The sequence below is a fragment of the Poecilia latipinna genome, unplaced genomic scaffold (genome assembly GCF_001443285.1).
Source record: "Poecilia latipinna isolate Pla-1442-1.1 unplaced genomic scaffold, P_latipinna-1.0 Scaffold1019, whole genome shotgun sequence".
Classification (NCBI taxonomy): Eukaryota; Metazoa; Chordata; class Actinopteri; order Cyprinodontiformes; family Poeciliidae; genus Poecilia; species Poecilia latipinna.
The window spans coordinates 209,643-225,888 of NW_015113635.1; the positions used below are offsets into that span (position 1 = coordinate 209,643).

The following is a 16,246-nucleotide window of genomic DNA, read 5'->3' on the forward strand; positions in this document are numbered from 1 at the left end:
CTGGAACAGAGGCTCATCTAGAACATGCAGAGCAGGGGGGGGGACCAGGGTGGAGAAACACTGACATAGTTGCTGCTGTTTCAGAGTTGCTGGTGTTTCAGAGTTGCTGCTGTTTCAGAGTTGCTGGTGTACGTTGCCTCTTGTCCAGTGAGCGCTAGAGAAAGGCAGCAGAGCGCCAGATGAAGCCTCAGGCTTTCAGGCCCTTAAAAGGACTTCAGTGTTGGATCTGGTTTTGGGATGTAATACTCATTAGAGCCTATAGGGGGAGTAAACAGAGCACAGCGGCTCAAACACACATGAACTATATATTCTCAAAAAGCCAATTATTCCTCTTTTCTTGTAGGTCTTCACCATGCTTCCTCGATTGTTCGGATAAATGTCTCTTCTTGGCTTGTTCAGCCACTGTGATCTGAAGGAGTCTGCAGCATTTTGTTGATTTACATTTCACTGACACATTGGTCAAGAGTGTGAATTTACTTTCTTTTTGTTGGTCTGGAAGCCAACAAAAAGATCATCTAGTTCATGGTTTGGTAGGCAAGAGCTGTGTGCTGCTCTTGCCTACCAAAATGGCGCGGCCACAATGCGAGATAATACAACACCTGGAAGTCCAGGGTCTCCGGGATCCCCCGTTGTGCTAATGACTGTTGGGAACCCTTTTGGTCCAGTTTCCCCTTTGTCCCCTGGCTCTCCTGGAGGTCCCTCAGAACCTCTTGAACCATCTTGACCCTTCTGACCTAAGAGACAAATGATGAGGGTTCAGAGAGAAACAGTTACAAGATGAAACCTGATCCAGCCACTCTCTAATAAAACCTTTTGGTCCCGGATCCCCGCAGGTCCCAGGCGGTCCGTCATTTCCGGGACGCCCCATCGGCCCTGGGACACCCATGTCTCCTCTTAGCCCTAAAACACAAACATACAGACAAGGATCCTTTCCTTCATCTTTCAATAGAAACTATTGACACCAAAAACCCAGAGAACACAAGAAATCCTCAACAAAAGTCCAAATGTCGGTGCTACAGCCAACCATGTGACTGGTGTCTCACCTGGGCCCCCAGGGTCTCCCGGATTCCCTCTCCAGCCTTTGGGTCCCACCTCCCCAGCCGGCCCTGGGCCTCCATCAGGTCCCGGTGGCCCTGGGGGCCCTCTGGGCCCGGGGACTCTGGCGCAGTGGGTCCCAGGATCTCCCTTCAGACCCGGCGGCCCCTTCGCTCCTGCAGACGGTGCGGTGTGAACACGTTGTGATCTCAAAGAGACAGAATCCAGCTAACAGCTCCACTTTCGTCTGATTTTATTTACCTGTGGGTCCAATTGGACCCGCCAGACCTCGCGGTCCTGGAGGTCCTGGAGGTCCGGGGACACAGGGCCCAGGCGGACCCGTGGAGCCGGCTTCCCCATCAACGCCACGGTGACCTGAAGGAGATTTCAGACCAGTTCAGTTTTCCTTCAGCCGGCAGCAGAACGGCTGGTTCTGGTTCTAGAACCAGAACCAGCTGGTTCAGAATTCAAAAAGGTGAAAGTATTGTGATTATGTTTACAGCAGGTGGGAAACAAATACTGGACAGAAGAAACCAAATAATGATTCAGTTATTGTTGAGCAACCAGCTGGGGAACGCAGCGCCGTAAACCGTTGACTTCTGACGTAAACTGTCTGCGGAGGGAAACGGTCACTGCCACAGTTTGATAATAAATAGATTATTGAACATGAAAACAAAGGATGTTATGTCTGTTACTTCAGGATATAGTTCCAGTTAGCTGCTGTTTTTCCCCAGTAATCAGTTTTTATTTAGTTCAGTAAAAACGTTCTCTGAATTTCACTGTTGGTTATTTAGTAAGTTTTAGTTAATTATGATAACGTTGGTTTGTTCTGACTGTGTACATAGAAGCTGACCTGCCAAACTATCCAGTTCGTTTCTGCTTTTCTTTAAAGCAGAAATAAATTAATCAGCTGCTTGCTATTGATTAATTTCTAAAATAACATAAAGCTGATAAATATACTACAGTATGCAACTATATATATTATCTTTTCAGGCTAATTTAAACATTTATTTAGAAAATTATGAGGTAGAGTTCCTAGTGGGACCTGAATAAAAGCTGAACTTTGGTCATTTCTGCTGATGATGGACAGTTTGATGGCTGAGCGTCCTGCTACCTTTGGGCCCCGGGCGGCCATCTTGTCCTGCAGGTCCCTGAACTCCCGGCCGTCCCGGCGGTCCTGGATCGCCTGGAGGTCCGTCACAGGCATCCTGCCCCGGAGGGCCTAGTTTACCCGCCTCACCTGGCCGCCCAAAGCCTCTGTTCCCCTTTCACCACACAGAGCAGGGAAACGAGTCAAAATCACTTCAAAATGTTCACATTTAAAAGGCAGAATTACTTCAGGCAGCTCACATTAGTTCAGTAAGTCGCTAATTAGAGGAAGATGTTCAGTCAGTAGTGAACAGTTCAGTCAGTCAGTGAACAGTTCAGTCAGTAGTGAACAGGTCAGTCAGTATTGTACAGTACAGTCAGTAGTGAACAGTTCAGTCAGTCAGTGAACAGTTCAGTCAGTCAGTGAACAGTTCAGTCAGTAGGTAACAGTTCAGTCAGTCAGTGAACAGTTCAGTCAGTAGTTAACAGTTCAGTCAGTCAGTGAACAGTTCAGTCAGTCAGTGAACAGTTCAGTCAGTGAACAGTTCAGTCAGTAGTGAACAGTTCAGTCAGTAGTGAACAGTTCAGTCAGTCAGTGAACAGTTCAGTCAGTAGTGAACAGTTCAGTCTAACTTGTCTCTGTTAAAATGGTATTTCTCTGGAATACCATTTTGTCTGATATTCCAGAGAAAATGGAAACGGACTCAAACTGTTGGTTCTGGGCGTTTGGATCTTCCTCTACCTTTGGGCCAATGGGCCCCGGGGGTCCGGGCGGCCCCGCTCGCCCCTTCATGCCATAACAGGGGAACCCTGGCTCTCCTCTGGACCCCTTGTCTCCTGATGGCAGAAGGACGTTTATTGAAGGCTCTGTTTTGGTTCTGAATAAACGCTGAGAAGCTAACGAGCGGTGTTCTGGATCTGACCTTTTGACCCCATGTTGCCCCGGTTACCCTTTTGAGAGGAACCGTCACAGCCCTTTTGACCTTTTGGACCAGGCCGTCCTGGAAAACCCCGAAGTCCGGTCTCACCTGGGATCGAAGGAGAACAGAGACAACATGGAAGAACAGAACCGGAACAGAACCGGACCACAACAGAAGCAGATCAGAACTGAATTATACCATTGTCTATGAAAACGGTTGAAGTATTTTAATCTCATAAATAAATGCTTGTGGACGTTCGTTTTAAGAATCTGTTTGTGTTTCTTCTCATAAATGAGTCGGAGGTAAGATGGCTGCCTGAGTGAAGCAGGAAATAAAACCAGAACCAGAACCAAAGAGTGGATCCGTCTCTTACCTTCACGTCCGGGTTCCCCCGGCCGTCCTCTGCAGCCTTTCGGTCCCGGATCTCCTGGAATGTTCTGGATGTTCCCCTTAGAGCCTTTCTCTCCTGAAACAAGCAGAGCAGTCAGCCTTCGCTCTCGGCCCGGTTCCGGTCCAGGCCCCTCCTGACGGACTGACCTCTAGGCCCCGGTGCTCCACGATCTCCCATGTAGCCATTGGCTCCTTTGGGCCCCGTCGGTCCCGGACGACCCACATGGTTGCGACCCGGTGGGCCCGGTGGCCCCGTCGCTCCTCTGGCACCAGGGGGGCCAAGCGGGCCCCGGTCACCTTTTGACCCTTGACGCCCCTGGACGAAGGAATCACAACTGTTACCATGACAACAGAGTAGATGGTTTCTTACAACCATCAGTTTTAGTGATGAACACAAAACAAATCAAACACTAAAAATATTGTAGGTTCAATATCAGCGATCTATTGATCTGATATTAATGTCTATAATCGGTCCCAATACTGAAAACTAGATCTACTCAGTCTAGTTCTATGCTTTGTGCTCTGAGCCATTTTACATCATGGTTAGAATAACTAACGGCTCTGAGTCGTCTAAAGGTTGCTACAGTTTATCCTTTATGGTCATGTTTTACTCCAAACTGCTGTGACTGAACAGATTTACGGTTTTATAGACCAAACTTATGAAGCTGTTTGTGTTTTTAAGTGATAAAATAAATTTGTCTTAATCAAGAAGATTGGAGCAGGGCTGTGGAGGAAACCTCAGATTTAAAGGAGTTGAAACCATAAATACGTCTGGATGATTGATGAATGTTAAAATGTTGTCAGATGAAATATCCACTTTGTTTGCCGTTGCAAAAATTAATAAAAATCCACGTCTCTTTAAAAAAGTATTAAATAATTCAATATATTTGTGTTTTAGAAAAGAAACATTTATTTTTCTCTGTCTTCTGGTCTCGGTAGTGAAAACATGGCTCGGTCCGGTTCCGGTTCCGGTACTCACCGGGTTTCCTTTCTCTCCCGTTTCGCCTTTGGGACCCGGCGGTCCTGGGAACCCGTCCTGCCCCGCCTCTCCCTGGGGCCCCGCACCGCCCCGGTCCCCGGCCTCCCCCTTCTGCCCCGGCGTGGGGTTTAAGCCCGGCTCGCCGGGAGGCCCTGGGGAACCCGGGGGCCCCGGGAACCCCTGGGGCCCCTGACAGGAAACAGGCAAACAGGCTGGAGATTCATTCATCCCACGGTAAAATACGACAGGATCAAAGCCAAACTGAGGAATGTTTTACTATCCACAAGAATAACGTCAAAATAATCCACAAATAAAGTAAAAATCTAAAAGTAAAGTCATAACATCACCTGAATAACAATAAGAGAATAAAGTTGCCAAAATCGTGACAATATGAAAATAGTCAACATAATAGAATAAACTGGTAATAATATCAGAAAAAAGTCTCAATAAAATGGGAATAAAGTGATAATAGGAGAATAAAATCATAAGACATGTCATAAAATCACCTGAATAAAGTTGTAATACAAGAAAAACGTACGATAATAAAGTCATAATATTCTAAACATTCTAAAACTAAAGTTGTAATATTAAAGTCATAAGATCAAAATACACAAAAACAGATAAAAATATGAGAATAATGCTGCAGTAACACCTGAATAAACTCATATTTACTCATATTTATTACCAAATAACTTGGTCCCTGAGAATCAAGTTATTTTACGAGAATAAAGTCATAATGAGAACAAAATCTCTTGTCAAATTATCTGAATAAAATTGTAATATTACAAACAACTCTAATATTACGAGAATAAAATCAAAATAATATAAGAAAAAGGTCGAAATATCACATTAACAATGTCACAGTAATAAACTCAAATAAAAAAATTGTGATAATATGAATAAAGTTATAATATTCCCAGATTAAAGTTACAATTTTATAAGAATATAATCCTAATGTTAGTAGAATGAAGTAATTTTATGCAAAATTCAACACAAAAAATAATTAAAAATAAAAGTGAGCATGTTGTGAAGTTCTGCTTTGATGTCAGTTTTACAAATAAAGAAACATTTCATATTTTAACACCTGAAGTCATTTTCAGCAGCGGGACTTTGAGTTTATTCAGTAGAAAAACCACATGAACGTCCTGAGTGGCTTTAATAACTGTCAACGCTTTTACATTAAAACTCATTTACAACTTTATTATCAAAACTTCATTCTTACAAAAAGAAATCCCAGTGTGGCTGTAAAACTCTGTTGTATTAAATGTTATGAGTCTGAACGCCAAGCGTCAGATCAGAACTCACCTGTGCTCCAGGTGGGCCTGCGGCTCCTTTGAAGCCTTTATTACCTGCTGGTCCTGGAGACCCAGCTGCACCTGGAGCCAGGTGACAGAGGGGTGCGTTTGATTTCTACACTCTGGAGCTTCTCCAGGCGGATAAAAACAAAAAAGCTGCTGCCTGAATACCCAGGTGGAAAGACTGGAATCCTTCTTACCTGGCAACCCGTTCTGACCTGGCACCCCTGGTGGTCCCTGAGGTCCAGGACGGCAAGGCTGAAAACAGCGGTCTGTACAAACCTCCCCTTTCTGACCTGAGGAAACACAGGTTACATTCTGCAGCTGAAACATCAACGGCCCATCTGGACTAATAAATCTGAAATCTGCTCACCCTTTTCCCCAACCATCCCTGTGTCCCCCGGAGGGCCTTGAGAGCCTTTTGAACCTTTCATACCGGGAAGACCCCGTCCTACGATGTCCACGTCTGAGGACAAAATGACAAAGTTTAAACTGTTGGGAGGCAGATTTATGTTTCATAAAACAATTACCAATTTTCTTTCAATGGCTTGAAAGCAAAATCAGCCTAAAAACCAAAAATAAAGAAGAACGTCGGTGTACTTGGTATTCCAGGCTCTCCTGGCTCTCCCTGAAGTCCAAGAGGTCCTGGGGGTCCGGTCAATCCTGGCGGTCCGGTAACTACCAGGCCTGGCGGTCCTGGTTCCCCTTTGGGACCATCTGAGCCAGTTGGACCACGAGAACCTGGCGGTCCATTGGAGGCCTCGCCTTCAAGGACACAAATGTTGGAACAGAGAGATTAAAAACCAATGATCCAATCCAATGCAGCTCTGAGTCTTTAAGACAAAGTTCTGGTCTCTTACTGACGAGTCCAACTTCAAGTCTGCAGAGGAAAGTTGCCCACCGATTCGGGCGTACTTCACTTAGGGCGTACTCAAATCGGAGCTCCACCAGACTCGTCTGCGCAAAGGTCAGATTTTATGGCGGGATGCTTGCAAACTAAGCTGATCCGGTTGAGGGTCGATGCAACCAATCGTGGGAAGACCAGCGGCTAGACTACAGCTGCTGGTGTTTGCTCTGATGGAGAAATGGGCGAGGCGCCCAACCGGGTCAGTCAATCTTGCTCGTGTCCATTCAGATCAAATGAAGGACGGTGTGGCAGCGTTGGCCCACTATGCACCGTTACCAGTCCTCCTCTACTGAGGCCTCTCTCCACCGTCTGGTACCGCTCTACCCGGCTGACGCCCGGTTTGACTCTAACCAAGCCGGGAGCCTCCATTGGCAGTACCATGGTGTACGGTGGGAACACGGGCTGGACATGACGCCGTGTCCCGTTTGAACCGTTGGTCGGTCAGCTTCTCTGAACTCATTATATGCGTATGTTGCAGGTTGCCTCTTCCGGTTGAGGTTTGGACTTCTGGGTTCAGGCATGGCGTTATTGATTTCCAGCTACAGTTTCATCTTGGATTGGTGGAACTGCTGGCAGTCGAGGAGGAATCCACCAACCAATTAAATTCATCCTTCTGCCAATCAAAATGCTTACGCCACTGCCACACCAAGGTGGTTCCAGAACACCTGGAGGAACCACGCAGGATTTGCAAATAGAGACAAATCTGGCTGAGGCAGACTGTGGAAGAACCGGCTAGACCAGGGGTGGGCAATCCTGGTCCTGGAGGGCCGGAGTCCTGCAGCTCTTAATGTCTCCCTGGTCCAACACACTTGAATCCAACAGCTGAATCACCTCCTCAGTGCAGTCAGGTTCTCCAGAATCCTGCTAACGACCTCATTATTTGACTCAGGTGTGTTGAAGTAGAGACACATCCAAAAGAGCCAGGAAACGGGCCCTCCAGGCCTGGAGCTGTCCAGCCCTGGGCTAGAGCCATATCCAAACAGAACAGATTGGAGAAACTCAGGTGGGTCGAGTCTATAGAGGAAAATCCACGTCTCATCAGTGCATAATGTGAAAGTCTAACTCCAGGCCACTTCTTGGGTTTAGAGAGAAGCAATGATAATGAAATCCTTGGATAGATTTAAGTGCTCTTAACTTACTTCACTGAGTCATCTGGACTTATTTTTGGTCAAAATACAAGTTTCAATAAGTCAGTTGGGTTTTCTTACCTTGAAAATACGAGTTAAATCATAAAAACTGAATTTCTACATTCAGTCCAGGTCAAACAGGTCAGAAAGGATCCGGTCAGTTAATGAAACATCAGCTATGAATCATGTTTGGATCAGTTTAAGGTTCAACAGGAACTCAGTGATTTTGTACCTGACTCGCCCTTCAGTCCTGGGAACCCAATCAGACCTGCGACAGATCAGAAACGTTTCTGTGAGTTAATTCACTGATGCACTCATGACACACAACTCCCATCATTCAATAGAGACCATCATTAAACAGAGAAACCGAAGCTGAATTTGGCCGTATTGTTTAATAACTGGGATGATTTTGGATGCAACTGATTTACATGTTTGGACTGAAGATAGTTTAGTTTTACTTTCTAAAATGTCTCGTTATGAGTAAACAGTGAATTAAATCAAGCTGATTATTACAGAAGCAACTTTAATATTTATTTTCAATCCTCTGAGCCGTAAGAAAAAATTAAAATGTAGATACCTTGAATCCCGGGGACCCCGGCAGGTCCCAGGGGCCCGGGGAAACCTCGTTGGCCCTTCACCAATTTGTGATTAAAGACGGTCTAATAAAAACACAAGCAGAGTTTTCTGGTCAGTCCAGCAGCAGCATGTCAGTCGTTCCTCCTCGACTGTTCCTGGTTCCCCCTGGACGGTTCCCCCTGGACGGTTCCCCCTGGACAGTTCCCGGTTCCCCCTGGACGGTTCCCACTGGACGGTTCCCGGTTCCCCCTGGACGGTTCCCGGTTCCCCTTGGACGGTTCCCGGTTCCCCCTGGACGGTTCCCCCTGGCCTGTTCCCGGTTCCCCCTGGACTGTTCCCGGTTCCCCCTGGACTGTTCCTGGTTCCCCCTGGACGGTTCCCGGTTCCCCCTGGACTGTTCCTGGTTCCCCCTGGACGGTTCCCGATTCCCCCTGGACGGTTCCTGGTTCCTCCTAACCCTCTGTTCCTTCAGTCCGACGCGACGAACCGCCAACCTGACAGAAACATTTCCTCTCAGCTGAACACTCACCTCTCCTGGGGGACCTGGAGGCCCTCGGTTGCCTTTTTCTCCCTAGAGGTTGAAACAACACAACCAGGTGAACTGAGCCGCAGAGCGGATCTGAGCCTGTAGATCTGATCAACTCACCGCGGCGCCGTCGACACCGGGCGGGCCGATGAAGCCGAAGTCTCCGGGGTCGCCCTGCACACAAACCAAACTCAGAACGTCTGAATCGGCTGGAAATGTTTAAGTTCTGTTGACCCGGTTTTACTGAACCGCAGAACAATTAGCAGCCAATTTGGATTTTTAGTGAGTTCCCAGGAATACCGAGCTGGACAGGAGCCTCACAGAGGTCAAAGTTCACAAGATGAAGCTAATAAGGTACACCGTTCCCTCTGGCACAAATCTCTGGAAAGTTTAATTTATTTAAGATCCACGTTTAGCTGCAGCGAATTATTCACACATTCATTATATTACTGAAATAACTGAGATATTAAATAAAAAATCTGCAGATAAAACAGCATAAGAAGGAGAGTTGTGATTGGTCAGAAGGTGATGTTGACATTTTAACAGAGCGTTTATCCAACGCTGTGAGGATTTACATCGTTTTTGGTTTTTTAACGATTTTTCACTAAATAACCTCAAAAGATGGTTAAAAACTCCTGGATAGAACTTGAAACGTGATGGAGGCTGTCTGCAGAAAGGTGGCGCTCTCTGTGACGCTTCGTTAAAACAAAATGGAGGATCAGAGAGGAAGTGATTCACTGAGATTAAGGTTTAAAACCTAATAAATGTGGAAAAGACACTTTAATGTCTCCATCTGTTCTGATCTGAGCAGCAGGAAATGAAATACAGACTGAACGATCCTGGACGGTTCCCGGTTCGTTCCCTGTTCGAACTGGGAGGTCAAGACTGATGAGGAAGTTTGAATCAAATCATGAGAGTAAAAGATTCCTTTTCTTCTGATCGGAAGACGTTTGTTCTGTCATTTATGGTTTAATTTAAAACACAAACTTAGATCTAAAGCTGAAGTTCACTTCAGCAGTTAAAATAAAGACTGTAGTGTTTACCGGTTGTCCCAGTTCTCCCGGTAATCCCGTCTTCCCTGGTTTTCCCTGCAGCAGAAACAAAAACATTCAGATTAGCTGCCGGTTGTCTGAGTCACCAGCAGAGGGGGGTAGAGAACATTATACTGAAGTAAGAGCAGAATTACTTCAACGTATTCTTGCTCCAGTAAAAGTAAAAAGTATTTGGTAAAACGTCTAATCAAGTACTGAGTAACTGATCAACTTATCAATCATTAATATTTAAAAGTTACATCACCAGACAAACCAAAATATAAAGTTAAATTGAAGCTTTGTTGTTTTAAGGACCAAAAGGATTAATAAAAATAACATAATTACAAAATAACAAAGACAAGCAGAAGAAATGTTTTAAAATAATTTTCCTTCAATAAAAAACTGATGTAACTTTAACATGATGCTGCTGAGTCTGTCTGGTACTTTCTGTTGTTCATTCAGTGGGTAGAAAATCCAGAAATTTACTCAAATAAGAGAAGAAACACTTCATAAAATTACTCAGGTACAAGTATAAATACTCCTAAAAGTATTTTTTTCCCCAAAAAGTTACTGAAGTAACTGTAACTGATTAAATGTAACTAGTTCCTGTCAGATTCTGGTTGCTGGTTGTTTTTGGTTCTCACCAGTGAGCCGGGTTCTCCTCTGTCGCCCTTCTCTCCTTTCGCCCGCGGGCTCCCCGGCTCCCCCTGCAGGCGGAGGTCAAAACATGAGTCTGACAATCACATCGGCTGAAAACGTGGGCTGGTTTCATGACGGACTCACAGCAAGACCGGGGAGACCTTTCAGCCCCGCTTCACCCGGTTCGCCCTGAAACACAGAAGGAGACGGTTTCATGAGACTCGGGGCAGTCAGGGGGCTGAACGAGACTCGGACTCGGGGTGGAAACAGACGCACCTTCAGCTCTTTGGGTCCTTCAGCGTAGAGTTTGATGCCTTGCTTCCCGGGGATCCCCGGAGGGCCGCGATCGCCCTGAAAATCAGTCACATGGCTAATTAACAGGCTGTCACCACGGTGACACGCCGGCCGTCAACGATACTTTACGGCGGGTCAGAAGCGGACGGTCACCTTCCTGCCCTGCGGACCGGGACTCGTCGGACTGGAACCTTCCTGTCCCTGAAACAAAACCAGGAAGTTTCAGCCTGAAACCTTCAACTCCAGATAAGTGAGTTAATCACATCACCACTAATAACCATTAATAACCATTAATAACCATTAATGCAGCTAATTCAGATTAAAGAAGCCAGAGAACACAGAAACCAGGTCAGCCTGTCACAATAGATCAATGAGAAATAATGATTCCATTTGGACGATTTATCGTTTTGAATCTTCAGCCTGGTGTTTTGGTCTCATCTAAAGATTTTTTTAACAACAGTTTTGTTTACAGAGCTTCATAATTCATATTATTTGTTGTTTCTGTTTCTTTGTGTTAAGTGTTTAGCAGAGTTTAAACTTTATAGATCGTTGAGAATGTGTTCTCACATTACATTATCTGAAAATAGTCTTTAAATGACAATATTATCATTTATAACAATAAGCTGAGGGAGAATTTACGGTCCAGCTGGCGGACCCAGTATTACAGGAAGAACCACAAACGAAGCTGCTGGTTTCAGAGGATCATCGCTGGACAGGAACAGTAAACCGTAAGATCAGCCTGTAACATCAGGAAATGTGTCTCAGACTCAAACATACAAACCTTTTCTCCTTGGATTCCTGCAGGTCCTCGTCTTCCCTGGAAAATAAAGACTTCCTGGTCACTTTAAGTGCAATAAAATATGGAGTTTTGTTCTGTAAATGCTGTAAAATATGTAGTTTTGTTTAACGTTAAAGCCTACAGGAAGTCCAGGGGCCCCGATCCGTCCTGGTTCGCCCGGCTGTCCTCTATATCCACTTTGCCCCTGAAACAACAAGCAGTCGTTCAGTTAATCCAACCCAATGACAAGAAGAGCTGTAGGAGCCATTTCTCCATCTTCAGTTAAATGTTAGAATTTTAATTATTTAGTTTATTTTTACTTATTTACGTTCTGGTTAATTTATAATTAGAATTTTTGTTTAATTTTAGTTATTTATAATAAGTTTGCTGGCTAGTAATTTGTTTAATTAGTTAATTTCAGTTTGGGACATTTTGGGACGTATAATCCGTCGTCATTAGGGAGTTCTTTACGCTTGTGGGGGTCACATGGTTTACCAGTCACTTTGACAGTCAGTCAGTCGGTGAGACAATCATGTATCCAAACAACAGGTGAAGTTTTTCATGCTTTACCAGAAGCTATGGAGTAAATGAACAGACTGTATTTTTGGCTTTGGATCCTTTTGGAGCGATAAGCCAGAAACCTGCAGGGCATCAAGTGGCTATTTGAGTTGAATTCACTTTTGCTTTGATCACCTTGAAGTCTTAAGTTTTTTATTTTGGAGTTTCTGGACAAATAGTCACTACAATAATAATAATAACAACAACAATAAATGGTGAACCTCTCTGCCGGTTGGCCCTTGTTGTCCCGCTGCTCCTTTTATTTCCTGCCTGTAGGGAATCACGACCGAGTCTCCCTGAAGTCAAGCGCAGTTTGAATCCTTCATTAATGAATGAATCATTGCAGATCGAGCCGAGTATCTGCAGGCTGTGAGGCTCACCTTCATGCCTTGTGGCCCTGGGGGCCCCTGAAACACACGCACACTGTTAGCTGTAACGTCTGGTTTAATGTGTTTGACTTGAACCGAGTGAGCGGACGTACTCGTGGTCCCGGCGGTCCTGAAGGTCCAGGAACCCCTCGGTAGCCGGCCTCCCCCTGGCAGACGACAGCAGGCCTCATTCTGTTAGGACGCTAACAAGCTATCAGCTAAGTGTTCTCTTAGCATTTCAGCGTTTTGCTAACTTTGAAACATTTGTTGCACTTAGCTTCCACTAAATTATTTTTCGGATACATTTTAAAGCGCTGCTTTGTAAGCTTTCAGTTGAATAAACCTTAAAATAATCTCCCACTGATAGCTGAAGGGTTTACGACGCGTCAAGACGCGATTGGTCGACTCAGTGATCAGTCAACTCTGTGATGGGACGCTACATAGAGCATTCTGTAACCACAGTCTTCCACTGTGTTCAGCTTTAGCATTAGCTTCTGGTAAGCATCTAGTTGGCTTAGCTGAAGTAAAGCTTATGATTTAGGGTTAGCACAACAACTTTTTGGTTAGCGGTACCCCGTGCTGGGCTAATGCAGGGGAGAAGCTGCAGCAGTAACTCATGTGGATCACAAATCTTTGTCACAGAGTCTAAAAACAGGATTGTTGGATCCTAAAAGTCCCAGATTGCTTAGCTTCAAATAAAAATATGGTCTGAAAACACAAACCTAACTAGATATGGCTGTGGCGTACTTCAGGGTTCGGCTGAAGACTCTGCCGTTCCCTTTAAACCAGTGGTTCTTAACCTTTTTGGAGGTACCGAACCCACCAGTTTCATATGCGCATTCACTGAACCCTTCTGGAGTAAAATATGATTTTTTCCCCAAATTCTAGTTGGGTTACCCAAAGATCACCAAGTCTTCTTAAAAGGTAGAGTCTCTGAGGACAGTTCTTCAAAATATAGTCAGCAAAGTTGAGCTGACTGTCCAGGAACGACCCAAAGTATTTCAAATGTGCCACAGTTTCAACAGGTTGGCCATCGAGAGAAACTGGAACCACTTTAAGGTCTTTAGATCATTTAATTAGCTCTACATTCTTAATAGAATGAAAAATTAATAATAAATAATAAAGACCTTGTGGTATTCTGATTTAGTAATGTAATTATATTAGTTGTGTTACCACCCCACGCCACTAGAGGCAGTAGCAACCCCGAAAAGATGTGACTAAGGAGCAGATTAAGTACACCGAAAGCTACAGAATTTGGTAAAAACGGTGAACTTTGCTGAAGTAATTAAAGACAGAAGTTCAAATCCTGAGAGCGGAGCTCCTCCAATCAGGGCTCCTCTGCAGCTCTGATTGGCTCAGCAATGTAACGTGATCCTCTGCAGCTCTGATTGGCTCAGCAATGTAACGTGATCCTCTGCAGCAGCTCTGATTGGCTCAGCAATGTAACGTGATCCTCTGCAGCAAGTGATGGCAAAGCGGGGCGTCATCTCGACTTTACACAGTGTGTCTTTACCTCCGCGGCAGAGGAGGTAAAGACATCACATTTTGATGATGTGAGTAAATTTGTTGTTGCTGTACATCTTCACATTGGGGAGCCGATTGTGAAGTTACAGTCTGAATTTAACAGCAATAATTTGGGTTATTTAGCCTGTCAGAAGAGAAACAAATGAGTTAATTCTTCAGTCATATTTTCAACATGGTTTCAGTTTATAAACATCATAGCTTCAAGCTAATCATTTAGTTAGCATGCTAACTAAATGTGGGAAAAATCTGACTATATTTGTCTTGGTTTCCTTTTTCTTCTTTGACATTTTAAATTTTAACGTTGTGAAGACTTACAGGCACAGTGCATGTTCAGATCTAGGGTTTTTATTTCTATGTGAAACTGTCTTAAATGATTTTTTGTAGGAATTTAATGTAAATAAGCTGCATTGGGTCAAGCTGGACAGAATCAGTTCTGAAATAAATCCATCTGTACTTTTGTCCCGTTGCATCCTGGGAGTCCGGGTCGACCCATTGGCCCTTCATGCCCAGGAATCCCCTGAGAAATAAAAACTGAATCATTATCTCAGCAACAGAGCAGAAAATTTATTTAATCAAAAACTAGATAGTGACTTTATTTTAAATAATCGTTTTCAAATGTTTAGCAAATCCTTCAAATGTCTGTTAATTGTTTTAGAAGTCATGATTGCTTTGATCCTTAAGACTTACTGGGAGACCTGGAGGTCCTGGAAAACCTGGTATTCCAGGAAGCCCCTGGAAACAAAACAACAAAATATTAACTGGAGGATTAGAGCTACTGTAGATTCAGGTACATTTCCACAAAAGTTTTTGAGTTAAAAAAAAACAACAAAAAAAAAAACTTTTAGATTAATCTCAGAAATTTTCAAGAAAAAACTTTCTGAGCTCAAAGTTGAAAATTTTGGAAATTTTTGAGGTCTGAATCTCAGAAATTTCAAAGTTTTCTCTTGGAAATTTTTGAGACTAATCACAAAGTTTTGGCAATAATTTATTCCTTCTTTTACTATTGTTATTTTTATTTTTCGTTATCTACAATGGCCTCAATCCGCCATCAAGAAACATAAAGATTCCAGTTCGATTCCAGAGGTTCAGTTTGGTTCTGATGTCGACTCCAAGATGTTTGACCTCAGCTTCATCATCAGCATCGGTCTTACCCGAGAGCCCTTCATTCCTCGACTGCCTGCATTTCCCGGGTTACCCTGAGAAAAAGAAAGAGCAGATTAGATCATCCATCCATCAGAAACAAAAGGAAAAAATTTCTTTAAATAGTCCATATTCAAGCTGCATAATAACAGTAACAATTATAAAAGGATTTTACCGTTTCTCCTGGTGACCCTAGGTGACCTTCGCTTCCAGGAAATCCCATTACTCCAGGAAGTCCTGGGTCTCCTGGGTGTCCTGCTTCTCCCTGACGACATAAAAACAGGTGAAGTTCTCCTTCTGTCCACTGAGGGGCAGCAGCGCTCCTGAACTCGGTGTTTGTCCCGAGTCAGAGCGAGATTTTCCTCCGCTGCAGGGGAGCAGATGGACGTTTCATGTTCAGCCAACAGGAACCAGGCCGTTCAGGCATCAACACCTGGGTGGTCCCAGGTGCCCCGCCCTGGACCAATCAGGCAGCAGCATCGGCAAACCGCTGCACACCTCACACTTTCATTCTGTTGATCTTTTTACAAGAGAGATGAATAGAAAGGAAGTGTGATAAGATGAGAGCGAATTGCCAATACATGCAGAAAATGACTGAATGTGGTGATAAAAAGATATTCATTCCCGTTTCCATGCATCACATGTTGACCCCGTTTGACCCCGTTGGACCTGGAGGTTGCCCCATGGCGGCACGGCAGCGCCCTCACAGACACAACAGCAGCAGATTAAAATTGTTTTGCTCTCCGTGTTTGAGGCTGAGCTCATTTATCAGACCTGAGATTTGATCTGATGTCTGCAGCGAAAGCATCATTTGCTTTCAGTCTGGTTCCAGACAACTATCTGTGCATCTGCTGCAGAGCCCACAGCATCACCGCCGCTGCCTTACCAAGACACTGTTTGGAAAATGTTTGTTCAGCAACAGAACCGCTGATTCTGGTCCGATTAATCTGCTGAGAGCAGCAGAACATTTCCTCAGGAACATTCGGACTAAACTCAATTCTCTAACATTCTAGACAATAACATCCCAGATAGCACATGATGTTAAATCAACGTTGAAAAATAGTTAGAAT

General features: G+C 44.4%; 1 protein-coding gene across 1 annotated transcript in view; it reads right to left on the bottom strand.

The window, feature by feature from the left end:
• Nucleotides 1–15,441, bottom strand: part of col4a3 (collagen, type IV, alpha 3) — a gene marked incomplete at its 5' end in the record, with an annotated part of 27,546 nt that extends 12,105 nt beyond the window's left edge. The window contains 32 exons of the mRNA XM_015050940.1: nt 600–734; nt 811–900; nt 1,044–1,211; nt 1,297–1,410; nt 2,150–2,300; nt 2,867–2,961; nt 3,048–3,152; nt 3,418–3,510; nt 3,582–3,750; nt 4,414–4,602; nt 5,719–5,789; nt 5,909–6,004; nt 6,082–6,174; nt 6,309–6,473; nt 7,975–8,010; nt 8,320–8,401; nt 8,848–8,889; nt 8,965–9,018; nt 9,888–9,932; nt 10,520–10,582; nt 10,659–10,703; nt 10,791–10,865; nt 10,962–11,009; nt 11,590–11,625; nt 11,729–11,791; nt 12,366–12,440; nt 12,525–12,551; nt 12,626–12,679; nt 14,491–14,553; nt 14,724–14,768; nt 15,188–15,232; nt 15,352–15,441. Of these exons, the coding sequence (XP_014906426.1) occupies nt 600–734; nt 811–900; nt 1,044–1,211; nt 1,297–1,410; nt 2,150–2,300; nt 2,867–2,961; nt 3,048–3,152; nt 3,418–3,510; nt 3,582–3,750; nt 4,414–4,602; nt 5,719–5,789; nt 5,909–6,004; nt 6,082–6,174; nt 6,309–6,473; nt 7,975–8,010; nt 8,320–8,401; nt 8,848–8,889; nt 8,965–9,018; nt 9,888–9,932; nt 10,520–10,582; nt 10,659–10,703; nt 10,791–10,865; nt 10,962–11,009; nt 11,590–11,625; nt 11,729–11,791; nt 12,366–12,440; nt 12,525–12,551; nt 12,626–12,679; nt 14,491–14,553; nt 14,724–14,768; nt 15,188–15,232; nt 15,352–15,441 (2,722 nt within the window). The remainder of the gene's footprint in view (nt 1–599; nt 735–810; nt 901–1,043; nt 1,212–1,296; nt 1,411–2,149; nt 2,301–2,866; nt 2,962–3,047; nt 3,153–3,417; nt 3,511–3,581; nt 3,751–4,413; nt 4,603–5,718; nt 5,790–5,908; nt 6,005–6,081; nt 6,175–6,308; nt 6,474–7,974; nt 8,011–8,319; nt 8,402–8,847; nt 8,890–8,964; nt 9,019–9,887; nt 9,933–10,519; nt 10,583–10,658; nt 10,704–10,790; nt 10,866–10,961; nt 11,010–11,589; nt 11,626–11,728; nt 11,792–12,365; nt 12,441–12,524; nt 12,552–12,625; nt 12,680–14,490; nt 14,554–14,723; nt 14,769–15,187; nt 15,233–15,351) is intronic.
• Between the last annotated feature and the right edge of the window lie 805 nt (nt 15,442–16,246).